The sequence below is a fragment of the Spironucleus salmonicida genome, chromosome 6 (genome assembly GCF_000497125.1).
Source record: "Spironucleus salmonicida strain ATCC 50377 chromosome 6, whole genome shotgun sequence".
NCBI classification, from domain to species: Eukaryota; Fornicata; order Diplomonadida; family Hexamitidae; genus Spironucleus; species Spironucleus salmonicida.
The window spans coordinates 14818-29974 of NC_090601.1; the positions used below are offsets into that span (position 1 = coordinate 14818).

General features: G+C 33.3%; 3 protein-coding genes across 3 annotated transcripts; 2 read left to right on the forward strand and 1 right to left on the reverse strand. All coding sequences in view use genetic code 6, as the record gives it.

The window, feature by feature from the left end:
• On the forward strand, nucleotides 1-417 carry SS50377_25605 (uncharacterized protein; the record flags this gene model as incomplete). Its single annotated transcript, XM_067909437.1, has 1 exon — nucleotides 1-417. One exon carries the CDS (start codon nucleotides 1-3, stop codon nucleotides 415-417), a length of 417 nt encoding a protein of 138 aa, XP_067762193.1.
• Nucleotides 418-3805: 3388 nt separating this feature from the next.
• SS50377_25606 (uncharacterized protein) lies at nucleotides 3806-9079 on the reverse strand (the record flags this gene model as incomplete). The annotated part of the gene is made up of 1 exon (XM_067909438.1): nucleotides 3806-9079. One exon carries the CDS (start codon nucleotides 9077-9079, stop codon nucleotides 3806-3808), a length of 5274 nt encoding a protein of 1757 aa, XP_067762194.1.
• Nucleotides 9080-9208: 129 nt separating this feature from the next.
• SS50377_25607 (Transmembrane domain-containing protein) lies at nucleotides 9209-9970 on the forward strand (the record flags this gene model as incomplete). The annotated part of the gene is made up of 1 exon (XM_067909439.1): nucleotides 9209-9970. One exon carries the CDS (start codon nucleotides 9209-9211, stop codon nucleotides 9968-9970), a length of 762 nt encoding a protein of 253 aa, XP_067762195.1.
• Nucleotides 9971-15157: the final 5187 nt, after the last annotated feature.

The following is a 15157-nucleotide window of genomic DNA, read 5'->3' on the forward strand; positions in this document are numbered from 1 at the left end:
ATGAAGATAAAAATAGTTTTATTATTAGATGACATGAGTGGAAGTTCTGTATTTCAAATTACAGCTGAATCTGATCTCTATAAACTAATTATTTAAAGAAGATATCTTGGAATTTGGGCAACCATTTCATGTTTACATTCTATTAAGAAATTGTATGGACCTTTTAGATAGTTGTTTACAGCTTTCTTGTTAATGAACGGTCTCAAGGAAGAACATATAAAAGATATCTTTGAGGATATTGGAAGGATAACAAGTTAAGAATTCGAATCGAAATAGTTTATTGAATTGTATAATAGATCCATTGGCTATTTTGAAAACGACTATTCGAAGAGAGGCTAATTCAAATATAGTTTTTTATATATAATTATTTAACCAGACCCAATGATCTTTATAAACTTTGATAAGCAAGTTAAGTGAATATCTGTTAATTTTTATCTATATTTAAAAGATAGTACCTTCATTTTTTAACCAAAGAAATGGTTAAGTTCATAAACACAAAACTGCTTATTGAAGAAAATAAAAGAGACGATCTAACTTTCATCGAAGTAGTAATAAACAATGAACCCATAAAGATAAATAAAAAAGCTAGTACTAAATAGAAATTTGAAAGTAATAAAATATGTAGCAAAGTTGAATAAATAAGATTGCTTAATAAAGATAGAGAAGTAATAGTTGTACTACCTTAAGAACTTGAACAATAGAACTATTATCATACTCCTGATGTACTTAGCACTATGCAAGAGTATAGTAAGTTTATAATAATTAATAAGATTGAAACATATCAATTTGGCTCATACTATAAACAAATCTAATATTTATTAGATGACAAACAAGTGAAAGATATTTAAGCTATTAAGCCAGCTTCAAGAGAACTATATTTCTGATACAAAAGGATTAAAAAAAACAATAATAAGAACCAAATAACTATGGTCGCCTTTGGGCTTCTACTTCTTAAAGATCATAACGTATCTTTTAAAGAAACCTTTTTTTAATAAACAAAAAGGGATCGATAAGCATTAGTAAAAGAACAAGAATCAAAACCAACTCACAAGGAGGCAATATCAATTCTATAAAATAAGATAGCTTAGAGTACTACGCAAAAGAGGTTATCAAGAATATTGAAGTACTTCCAAAAAGTTCTGATGTTGAACCTTCAAGTAAAATAAACTTCAGTCAAACCAATTATAATAATATGCAATTCTCTTTATTAAAGTTTGAAGAGGATAGTAATAATACTAAGTTTGGTCATTATAGTAAAATATTAATAGCAAGATATATTTCTTTAGAATTAATAGACATACTATTGTATGACATGGTTGAATAAGTTGTAGCGTTATCAAAGTATTGTTTTATGGGTAAGAAATAGGGTGACGTTAGACTGTACAACACGATGATTATTTTATATACAATTCTGTGAGAGAACTAATCAACTTCATCTAAAGTATGCAAGATTTATTTATAAGAATTAATTAATAGAGTTTTGAAAAACAATAAACGAAAAGATTTTATTAAATTAGTTGAGAATCTATTTTAGATAGTAACTAACACGTTGATATGGTGTGTAGTGTGAAAGCGTTTTTAAATCTTTTTTTAAGTTTAAGAGTTTATCACTATTTTCAGAACTTATGAACGACCATTTCTAGTTTTGATTTATAGGATGGCGCTTAGTAGTGTGTAATACGTATTAAAAGTGTAAATCTTGAGAAAGTTATTTTTTAAAAATTCAAGTCTTTTACGGGAGCAATGCGACTGTAAAAGGATTAACTATTTTAAAAATGACTTTCGCAAGTTTATGCTTTTAGTACTTATTACATACTACTTCTGTATTTTAAACATCTCTATTAAAATACTTCTATCCATTGTCCATCACCTCTTCAAATATTGATTCTAATAAACTTGTAATCTAATTTTAAATTAGAAATCCTATAGGAATGATGTTACCGTTTTATTTAAAATATCTAATATTTGCAAACGCATATTTGTCTTAATAATTAGACTTGCCGTAATATAGACCAATATAAGGTGCATCTATTATGATTTCAAAGAGTATGTTAATGTTAAAGCTATTTTAAAAGTCTTCAAAGGAGTTATTGTATTTTAAATCCATTTAATCTAGTTTGAAATCCTTTCTTATAGTCTCAATTATGTTATCGTTTTCATTAGTATATTTATCATAATTAATTTCGGGTTCTTGTATTTATGACACATACCGTAATTTTGATATCTTATCTATTTCATGATTAAGTTTGTTTAGCATTCTAGGTTCTAAGCCTTTTTGAATTATTGTTTTAAGTTATATTTTCATTTATTCATATTTGATATTTTAAGCTCTTATTTAACTAACCTTTTCGGTGTACCATCTTTATTTAATGAATTGGTTGTCGAATCTATATGTTTCGTTTTTAATCTTTTGTATCTTGGTTTTCACTTTATTGTCTAAGATGTTTATGTAATCGTTACGTCTTTCAAATTAATTGTAGTCTATCTTTTTGAAATTGCTTTTATATATTCGTTATATTTATGTCTTTAGCTCTTTAGTTTGATCTTCAGATAAGTTACCCTTAGCTACCTCGTTTAGTTTTATTTATAACGTTTAAAAGTTGTTAGGAATGTTTTTATATTTATCATTTTATGGTTATGTATCAGCGTTAAGCTTACTTTATACCGATTGTATTGTTGAGAATCAAGTTGTGGCTGAGGCTTATTTGTTATAGGTGAAAAATAGACCATTAATGTATATAATACTTTTGATATATATTTATACTTTGAATTTCTTCTCTTCTTTTTTTTGTGTTCTGTTTTCTTTCCAAATGTTAGAAGTGGTTCCAGGGTTTTTATTTTATTTGCTTTTTGACCGTTGTATTGTATCGGTAAATCGTTTAATATGTACGTTATGTCTCTAAAAATGCCTAGTGGCTTTTAAAACGAAAACGTGTTTGTGAAATTTAGGAGTTTAAACGTGTCAGTATACTACTACTTAATAACAATATAACATCCGATAGCATCCTATAATCCTCATTTATAAGACCTGTTATTAACTGTAACTAATAAATTACGCAAAATCATAGTTCCAATATAATGGAATTATAATACAACGCATCACCTGATACATGCTACCCTAGTATTGTTATCTTTGACAAGCAGCATTTTTCTACTTTCAGTCGTATCAGGGAAGATATAAAGAATCATTCATATATATAAGTAATCGTAATATATTTAATATATCTCTGACGTTACTCTTAGTATCTGTATATCAATGTACTATGAACTAAGCTTAATTCATCGACAACAATAAAAATTCATACAACTAATTATATTATATCAAAATTGACAGTTTGTACGTAGAGACGTATTATATGCATCTTTAGCCAGATACTTTGTTGTAATGCTTACATGATTGTGGACAAAATGTGTAATAAAAATATTTAAAACCATGATAGTATATTTGGGATCCCGAAGATATATTTAAAACATGAATATATACAAACAATTATAATATTATGAAAAGTTACTCTTTTTTGTGCTACATATTATAATAGAAACTTACATATAATAAATAAGAATTATATTTTCATCACGTATGAAAGTTGTGTACCACAGAGGCTTGATATATTAATATAAAATAAATAGTTGAAAAATACCATTATTTAATAATTAAAATTTATAATAGATTGTCCTCATTAGATACTCAATGATTGTATTTGATTAAACCTACGATTAAATATTTACGTTTCATGAATTACATCTAGGATTTGATGGTCCATCAAATATATTAGTATCCAATAAATTTTCAATAAAAATGTCATCACTATTATAAAATAACTATTTGGACCACGCCCTCCGCTATGCCAACGACAATAATATTAAGCGCTACAAACAACTTCTAAATTTACGTAGCATTTTACTTTTCTGAGCCTAGGACTAAAAACTAGTCGCTCGCGAAACTAAGCTACTGCTCTGCAGTTAACGTCCCCAAACTACCTTCCACAACACTGATGCTAACACCGAATACTTCACCCTCTTTTTGCTATAGCTATTCCACATCTATAAAATTTGTATATATAGGCTTTGATATCAAATATTTATAAAACTATTCATCTTAGTTGTAAGTTGCAAACTTCTTAAGATAATTGAGATAATCAATATCTTTTAACTCAATAGACCGTTATCTTGCAGAATTGACCTAGATCAAATCTGCAACTTTATAATTATTTTTCAAAATAATAATATTGCTAGTAACTGCGATAATAATGCATCTGTAATCATCAAATTCTTCTAGTAACCTATTATAATCAGTCAATTATATTTTTTTCTATTTTGCGTACTTCCACTAAAGTTATTCGCTTTATTTTAGTTTTACAATATCTTCTATCATAGCATTAGTTAGTGAATATATATAGCCTTGTTTATTAAAATATTGATTAAAATTATCTATATTAAGCTAAACTAAATCCTAAATTATATCTATCTTACTTATTAATGGTTTTTGTATTGGTTCCTAATGTATATCAAATGATGTCGTATTCTTGACACTAAATATAATTTAGTTATTGCATTGCCACTAAAATACTACACTTAATTACATTTAATCTAAGAGCTAAGATATATCGGTCAGCTACTTGAAAATAAACTAAAATTCAGTAAAATTATCTTTAATGCTTAGAATGTTAAATAGATCGTACAATTTACCTACCACAACTGATGGATCTTTAATGAGTCTAAGATCTAGCATAAGAACAGTTTAGTGTGTCTAGGTTAGCTGAAATTTATCGCAACAAAAGACTTTTTGTCTAGAATCGAATACCTAATTAAAAAAGTTTAGTTCCTGTACGGGCTCTACACTCACCATACCAGTTAAGTTAGGCAAGCTAGTCTCAGTGTTTAGGCCTTCAGGTTTCTTGATAAATATGTAAATGTTACCTAGATGGTTGGCTATGCTAAACTTATGCTTGCTCTGAATAAAACTATCGAAAATAGTGCTGTACTCATCTTCTTATGTCAACTAATAGAACTGATACTGTCTACTTTTGTCGGCTAGGTCGAAAATTTTTTTAATACGCTCAACCCTTTTAGCGTTCTCTTTCTCTTGCTCCTGCGTAACTAACGCAGATGCACTCATATAGAACTTTTCATGATCATTTTCCTCACCAGTATATTCAAAGATCAAATCTGCCGTTTTTGAATCCAGACCTATCTGCAATACATTTTTAAGGCCAAATGGCATGATTTTTTAGTTCAGGAAGTCTGGTATATAGTGCCCGCACTCTACTGGCAACACATAACAACCTTCTATCATATCTAATGACAAACCACTACAACTATATCCATGGAAGGTTATGATGAAATCAAAAATTTTGTGATCTTGATCTAGTACAGGCTAAAAACACATTTTTTTGTCAAACGGGATTATTATAATTAACGATGCAATTTTTTCTTATCTTACTAAAATCTCGAACGCTTCGCACGCAGCCTATACTGAGTCTTTGAGTATTTAGTTATATACAGCTGCATCCTCCCCTTTGTGATCATAAGCCCTGTTGTTATCACTAAATTCATGTAGCGCATAATCTAGCGTTGGATTCAAGAACATGATTTTTTGATTGTCTTGCGCAAATGCTTCCACCAGATTTTAATAAAAGGTTATTTTTATCTTATTATTGACAATAGCCTGTACATATACACTTCCGCGGTTTAGGGTCTGAATAACCTTCTTCAAATTCTCGAGTAAAGTATTAGACTGCCTAGAAATAATCATAACTAGCAATATAACATTCAAAAACTCCAATAGGATACTTCGACTAAAAAACTTGGAAAGGTCTTACGACAAGGACTGAATTTTTTCTGCTTTGAATATATTTTACGAAAATGTTTCAATAAATTTCTTCATCAGCTGATAGTTTAAAACGGCCACTACTTCTGAGTTTAACGTTGTCGATGCTATACAACTAATATTATAATTGCTTTCATTATTCAATAAATTAAATTTGTACGTACCTTTAGTTAGTACAAAATTTGCAGAATCCCTTACATCTTTGCTTATAATAATATTTTCAAAGGTTTGGGTAAGACTGCACAACTAATATACGTCGCTTTTCACATTGTTCACAGTAATTTAGTGACGCTTAACGGCGTTAAAATTATTAAGTTGCTTTGACTCTTTGTCTTTTAGGAACCATATAGACGGGCACACCGATGAGCACATAAACTGCATCTCAACCGATTTCTCCGTCATCATCGAGTACAGTAGCGATATCAAAATTGGTGTTTCTTCAGCAAACGTCTTGACTGTATCTGCTATAGCACCTACTGAATTGGTGTAACCAGTAGCATCCACTACCATCCTACGTTGCTCGTACTGCAAGCTAGACAGCAATGACGCGTGAGGCTGTACATATCCTAATATTTAAGTATTAATGTAACCCATATTAGCTCTACTTGACATGGCATTGTAGCAAAACTAATTTACTGTAAGAAAATTAATTACGGTGAGATCAGTTCCCACCATAATTACAGTAGACTGCTCTACATTTGGTACAAATAACAATTTCGTGGTGTCAAAAGTTTTTTATAAGCTTTCTAATAATGGTTTATGTTCTTCATGAAACATTGAAATAAAATTGTCAACCTATTATTCTTTGCGTTGATCTTCTTCCAAATCTGGCGACTTACTAACACCAAAGTACTCTTAGATTAACTCTTTAACCGAATATTTCCAAAATTTTTCCATAACAAATTATATGCTAATGACTGTATTTGCTATTATATCCTTAGGTCTTAATGTAATCGCGTCTAGTTTTACAGCTATCATTGCTATAATTGAAAAAGTCTTCCAAAACGCTGTTTCTACCCCTCTGGGGTTGAACAACGATAGGATCAATTTGTAGAAATTCGTTTCAAAATCTTCATAGTATTGTCCTCGATTCCTGTAAGATACCATTCCTGAAAAGAATATTTCTCTAAATTATGTTCTGTTCCTAATGTTTAATATCTGCGGTGAGTGAACGACTAACTCGTCGAGAAGGTCGTAATCATCAATCTCGAGGCGAAGGTACTCCATCGCTATGAGAATGTACTCTGATTTTCCTAGTAAACTATTAAGAGACTTCAAATATTCCACTATAATTTCTTGGTTGCCGTGTATAGTATAGAATTTCTAATCTGCATTTTGTGATTAAACACTGGTTATAATGTTTTCAAGAGTTTGATACAAGTCTATACCTTTATTTTAGAATCGATCTGTCATACTAATTTTGCCCAGTTCAGTTTTTGCTAATTCTAGAAGCTCTTTACTCAGAAGCGGCAAAATAACATTGATAGCTAAATCATGTTCTTTATATTCGATAGCTGCGAATGTAGTTATCGCTTTAAACTCATCACTATCCAATGTGGTTTATATCTCTCTATACTATTTTTTGCCTAACTAAATCAGTTTCTCCTCATAACGCATGAAGATCATCTGGCACAACTTAACGCATTTAGGGAACTTACTCTTCTGAGATTATAAGCACTCATCAACTAGAATAATAGGTGTTTAATGCTATGCTTGTTTCTTTGATCTTTCCAATATTTAGTCATCTAAAATACCAGAGGTATCATCATCCTTTTTGTAAATAAAAAAATTCTGGTTTTCAAACAATTCAAATTTTGTAAATATGTGATTGTTATATTACAGGTTCTTCACAGTATCTAATAGATCAAAAGTAGCATCCCCTTTATCATTCTTAATATCCTTAATATCCTTAATATTTTCTATGAAAATTACCATTTTATAAAATAGGTGTGAAACTTTGCCTAGACTTGTCAATTAGAATTAATGAAAGTTGCACACACTTTGAAGTATAGTATTATTAAAATCTTTATCTTTCTTCAAATCTTCAACTTCCTTTGAATCTTTCTATTTATTTAAATCTTCAACTTCCTTTAATTCTTTATCTTCTTTTAAATTTTTAACTTTACTTATTTTTTTAATTTCGCTTAAGTTATATACATCTATGTATTATTAGGCTAGGCTGCTATGAAAATTTTCTGTGTAATACTTATATAGAGGTTAATCCTTATTAGGGTCCCTATTAAACAATATTGGAACATTTCCGATCAGGAGGTGGAAAAAGTACTGCGTGTACAAAGCTACACTTTTCCCAGACCTGGAACTCTGGCTTATGACAGCATTCGTAAGAGTGTCGTTAAGATCATTTTTAACCAACGAGAATAGTGCAAAATACTCCGCCTTGAAGAGGTAGGACACGTGGCATAGCTGCTGGAACATGAACAGGCAGATCCCGGTGTCGAGAAAGTGGAAGGGGAGCTGGAACAGGTTGATAAGCTCAAATTCATCCAACTATGGTTTTTCTTATTCGGTGAATGACTCTCCCTTGTAAATCTTATTCGATACCTCAAATATCTTTTTAAGTAAATCCAAGTCTTCACCATACACATCTCTTGTTATAGTGTTCTTCTTTAACTTTTTAAACTAAGTATCATACAACCTGAATGCAGAGTAGCCAAAAATCAACGGCAGAATTAGATGGTACTCTCCTACCTTCTGGTACTTAATTGCTGCTAGCTGCAACAGTACCTGATTTTCATGAAAGTTTAAATCTTCTATAACTTCAGGCTAGAGAAGTTATTCCGTGTCGAAACTATTGTAAAGCGAAAAATACTACAAATCATAACCTTCGATGCTCTATGCAAATTTAGCAAAATAATAGTCGCAGGTGCATTTTATCGAAAGAACCCTAAGCCCCATCTGTGCTGCAACTAGGCCTATATTGTCCCAAAATTTTGGATCTCGCGATTTAATTATCTTTTTTAATTATGATATTTAAAACCGCATATTCTGAGCTATTTTTCCCAGCTTCTTGTAGAGCAGGACGACCTAGACCGCGCACAGCTACTCTTTCGTTGTAATAGTTGCACGTAGAATATATTACTATTGACCATCAAGCTAGATTGATTGACTAATTTCATTATCTCTTATGGTAAACTTAATCTATAAAATAGTGTTACTAACTATTACATTTTTATTAGCATCAACTGAAAATGGAATAGCTTCAAACTCGACAAATAAATCTTCAGTCATTTAATAAGGAAATAGGAAAGATGTAAAGTAAAATATATCAATATTATACATTAATGTAATATTATACTTTGAAGAAAAAACTCTACTTGCATTTATAATACATAATTTAATACATATTATAATTAATGAATGTTAAGCGTTTTACGAACTAAAAAGTATAAAATGAACTCGTGTAACTTTTCCATCTCCCTTTAAGCACTAGTATGGAATTAATAATATACAATACTACTTAACTATCACGCATTATTAGTAAATATAGGAGTTTCCTAAAAATACATTAGCTCATCCGCTATGCATGATCCCACGCATCCCTATCGTTAGTGGATCCAATAAGTACCATCTTCTGCTGACGTCGCTTCTCTTCAGTAAAACTCATCCTAGCGAGTCGTCGTTACCATTTAAAACTCATCTATCCCTAGGCTTCGGTCTTAAGCAGCATACCGGGTGAGACTGCAGAGTATCATTTTTGATAGATTATGCATCATCCGGGTATTAAAGATATAATACAATCAGTCTTCGGCACAACCTGTGCTTGCATTACTAGTGAGAATAGCCTTCCTAGTGTACTTTGTACCTGGGCTCATAAGTGAATATGTATTAGTAAGCATAGTAGCATATTATATAAGTACAATAGTATATGCTAAATATCCTTACAAGCACCACTCCCAATGCATATATACTACTAAACTCCAATTAAGATATTCCTATATATACTATAGTATTGTATTGTCGTCAAGCACTATCCCAGTACCACTCACGCCTGCCTTGGTGCTGTCTATGGAGCTACTTGGGGTACCGTACTGGTGGTACCCACTTCACTAGCAGGCAGGTACTACACATAGAATATACAAACAGTCTTCGGCATAGCCTGTGCTTGTACTCTACAGGTGAGAATACCCTTCCTAGTGCTACTTTGCACCTGGGCTCATAAGTGAATATATATTAGTAAGCATAGTAGTATATTCTATAAGTACAATAGTATATGCTAAATATCCTTACAAGCACCACTCCCAATGCATATATACTATGAAACTCCAATTAAGTTATTCCTATATATACTATAGTATTGTATAATCATCCAGCACTATCCCAGTACCACTCACGCCTGCCTTCGTGCTGTCTATGGAGCTACTTGGGGTACCGTACTGGTGGTACCCACTTCACTAGCAGATAGTTATTAAAGATATAATACAATCAGTATTCGGCATAACCTGTGCTTGTACTCTACTAGTGAGAATACCCTTCTTAGGCTACTGTGCACCTGGGCTCATAAGTGAATATATATTAGTAAGGGTAGTAGTATATTCTATAAATACAATAGTAATATACTAAATATCCTTATAGGCACCACTCCCAATGCATATATACTACTAAACTCCATTTAAGTTATTACTATATATACTATAGTATTGCATACTCATCAAGCACTATGCCAGTACCACTCACGCCTGCCTTAGCACTATCTATGGAAATACTTGGGGTAGCAGTACTAGTGGTGCCCACTTCAGTAGCAGATAGTTATTAAAGATAGAATACAAACAGTCTTCGGCATAGCCTGTGCTTGCATTACTAGTGAGAATAGCCTTCTTAGTGTACTTTGCACCTGGGCTCATAAGTGAATATATATTAGTAAGCATAGTAGTATATTATATAAATACAATAGTATATACTAAATATCCTTACAAGCACCACTCCCAATGCATATATACTACTAAACTCCAATTAAGATATTCCTATATATACTATAGTATTGTATACTCATCAAGCACTATCCCAGTACCACTCACGCCTGCCTTGGTGCTATCTATGGAACTACTTGGGGTCCAGTACTAGTGGTGCCCACTTCAGTAGCAGATAGTTATTAAAGATAGAATATACAAACAGTCTTCGGCATAGCCTGTGCTTGTACTCTACAGGTGAGAATACCCTTCCTAGTGCTACTTTGCACCTGGGCTCATAAGTGAATATATATTAGTAAGCATAGTAGTATATTCTATAAGTACAATAGTAATATACTAAATATCCTTATAGGCACCACTCCCAATGCATATATACTATGAAACTCCAATTAAGATATTACTATATATACTATAGTATTGCATACTCATCAATCACTATGCAGTACCACTCATGCCTGCCTTGGTGCTGTCTATGGAACTACTTGGGGTACCAGTACTGGTGGTACCCACTTCAGTAGCAGGCAGGTACTACACATAGAATATACAAACAGTCTTCGGCATAACCTGTGCTTGTACTCTACAGGTAAGAATAGCCTTCTTAGGCTACTGTGCACCTGGGCTCATAAGTGAATATATATTAGTAAGGGTAGTAGTATATTCTATAAATACAATAGTAATATACTAAATATCCTTATAGGCACCACTCCCAATGCATATATACTACTAAACTCCATTTAAGATATTACTATATATACTATAGTATTGTATAGTCATCGAGCACTATGCAGTACCACTCATGCCTGCCTTGGTGCTGTCTATGGAAATACTTGGGGTCCAGTACTAGTGGTACCCACTTCACTAGCAGCCACCTATGCCAAATATGAAGGTTAAGCCATTATTCACTATGCCAACAGCATCGACTCAGCCTCGTAGCACCAAAATGTGGAAGGCCTAAGCTAGCATAAGTTCAGTCCTATTCTTGCTAAATTATGATATTGCTACCTCGCTGGGTCCTGACTACCAGCTAGCGCCATCTCGTCACCCTGATAGCCACACTCTCGCTGACCTCGCTTTGGTAAAACTCATCCTGCGAGTCGTCGTTACCATTTAAAACTCATCCATCCCTATGCTTCTGTCTTAAGCAGCATACCGGGTGAGACTGCAAAATATCATTTTTGATAGATTATGCATCATCCGGGTATTAAAGATATAATACAATCAGTATTCGGCATAACCTGTGCTTGTACTCTACTAGTGAGAATACCCTTCTTAGTGTACTGTGCACCTGGGCTCATAAGTGAATATATATTAGTAAGCATAGTAGTATATTCTATAAATACAATAGTAATATACTAAATATCCTTATAGGCACCACTCCCAATGCATATATACTACTAAACTCCAATTAAGATATTCCTATATATACTATAGTATTGTATTGTCGTCAAGCACTATCCCAGTACCACTCACGCCTGCCGTGGTGCTGTCTATGGAAATACTTGGGGTACCGTACTGGTGGTACCCACTTCAGTAGCAGGCAGGTATTACACATAGAATATACAAACAGTCTTCGGCATAACCTGTGCTTGTACTCTACAGGTAAGAATAGCCTTCTTAGGCCACTGTGCACCTGGGCTCATAAGTGAATATATATTATTAAGGGTAGTAGTATATTCTATAAGTACAATAGTATATACTAAATATCCTTACAAGCACCACTCCCAATGCATATATACTATGAAACTCCAATTAAGTTATTACTATATATACTATAGTATTGCATACTCATCAAGCACTATCCCAGTACCACTCACGCCTACCGTGGTGCTGTCTATGGAGCTACTTGGGGTACCGTACTAGTGGTACCCAGTTCAGTAGCAGATAGTTATTAAAGATAAAATACAAGCAGTCTTCGGCATAGCCTGTGCTTGCATTACTAGTGAGAATAGCCTTCTTAGTGTACTTTGCACCTGGGCTCATAAGTGAATATATATTAGTAAGCATAGTAGTATATTATATAGATACAATAGTAATATACTAAATATCCTTACAAGCACCACTCCCAATGCATATATACTACTAAACTCCAATTAAGATATTACTATATATACTATAGTATTGCATTGTCATCAAGCACTATCCCAGTACCACTCACGCCTACCTTAGCACTATCTATGGAAATACTTGGGGTACCAGTACTAGTGGTACCCAGTTCAGTAGCAGCCAGCTATGCCAAATATGAAGGTTAAGCCATTATTCACTATGCCAACAGCATCGACTCAGCCTCGTAGCACCAAAATGTGGAAGGCCTAAGCTAGCATAATCTCAGTCCTGTTCTTAATAAATTATGATATTGCTACCTCGCTGGGTCCTGACTACCAGCTAGCGCCATCTCGTCACCCTGATAGCCATACTCTCGCTGACTTCTCTTAAGTAAAACTTGTCCTAGCGAGTCGTCGTTGCCATCTAACATTCATCTATCCCTATGCTTCGGTGTTAAGCAGCATACCGAGTGAGAGTACAGAATATCATTTTTGATAGATTATGCATCATGCGGGTATTAAAGATAGAATGTATACAGTATTCGGCATAGCCTGTGCTTGCATTACTAGTGAGAATAGCCTTCTTAGGCTACTGTGTACCTGGGCTCATAAGTGAATATATATTATTAAGGGTAGTAGTATATTCTATAAATACAATAGTAATATACTAAATATCCTTATAGGCACCACTCCCAATGCATATATACTACTAAACTCCAATTAAGATATTCCTATATATACTATAGTATTGTATTGTCGTCAAGCACTATCCCAGTACCACTCACGCCTACCGTGGTGCTGTCTATGGAGCTACTTGGGGTACCGTACTAGTGGTACCCACTTCAGTAGCAGGCAGGTATTACACATAGAATATACAAACAGTCTTCGGCATAACCTGTGCTTGTACTCTACAGGTGAGAATACCCTTCCTAGTGCTACTGTGTACCTGGGCTCATAAGTGAATATATATTAGTAAGCATAGTAGTATATTATATAAGTACAATAGTATATACTAAATATCCTTACAAGCACCACTCCCAATGCATATATACTATGAAACTCCAATTAAGTTATTACTATATATACTATAGTATTGCATACTCATCAAGCACTATCCCAGTACCACTCACGCCTGCCTTGGTGCTGTCTATGGAAATACTTGGGGTACCGTACTGGTGGTACCCACTTCAGTAGCAGGCAGGTATTACACATAGAATATACAAACAGTCTTCGGCATAACCTGTGCTTGTACTCTACAGGTAAGAATAGCCTTCTTAGTGCTACTGTGCACCTGGGCTCATAAGTGAATATATATTAGTAAGGGTAGTAGTATATTCTATAAGTACAATAGTATATGCTAAATATCCTTATAAGCACCACTCCCAATGCATACATACTACTAAACTCCATTTAAGATATTCCTATATATACTATAGTATTGTATTGTCGTCAAGCACTATCCCAGTACCACTCACGCCTGCCGTGGTGCTGTCTATGGAAATACTTGGGGTACCGTACTGGTGGTACCCACTTCAGTAGCAGGCAGGTACTACACATAGAATATACTAACATCATTCGGCATAACCTGTGCTTGTACTCTACAGGTAAGAATAGCCTTCTTAGGCTACTGTGCACCTGGGCTCATAAGTGAATATATATTAGTAAGGGTAGTAGTATATTCTATAAATACAATAGTAATATACTAAATATCCTTATAGGCACCACTCCCAATGCATATATACTACTAAACTCCAATTAAGTTATTACTATATATACTATAGTATTGTATAGTCATCGAGCACTATGCAGTACCACTCATGCCTGCCTTCGTGCTGTCTATGGAGCTACTTGGGGTACCAGTACTAGTGGTACCCACTTCAGTAGCAGATAGTTATTAAAGATAGAATACAAACAGTCTTCGGCATAGCCTGTGCTTGTACTCTACAGGTGAGAATAGCCTTCTTAGGCTACTGTGCACCTGGGCTCATAAGTGAATATATATTATTAAGGGTAGTAGTATATTCTATAAGTACAATAGTATATGCTAAATATCCTTATAAGCACCACTCCCAATGCATATATACTATGAAACTCCAATTAAGTTATTCCTATATATACTATAGTATTGTATAATCATCCAGCACTATCCCAGTACCACTCACGCCTGCCTTCGTGCTGTCTATGGAGCTACTTGGGGTACCGTACTAGTGGTGCCCACTTCAGTAGCAGATAGTTATTAAAGATAGAATACAATCAGTATTCGGCACAACCTGTGCTTGCATTACTAGTAAGAATAGCCTTCTTAGGCTACTGTGCACCTGGGCTCATAAGTGAATATATATTAGTAAGGGTAGTAG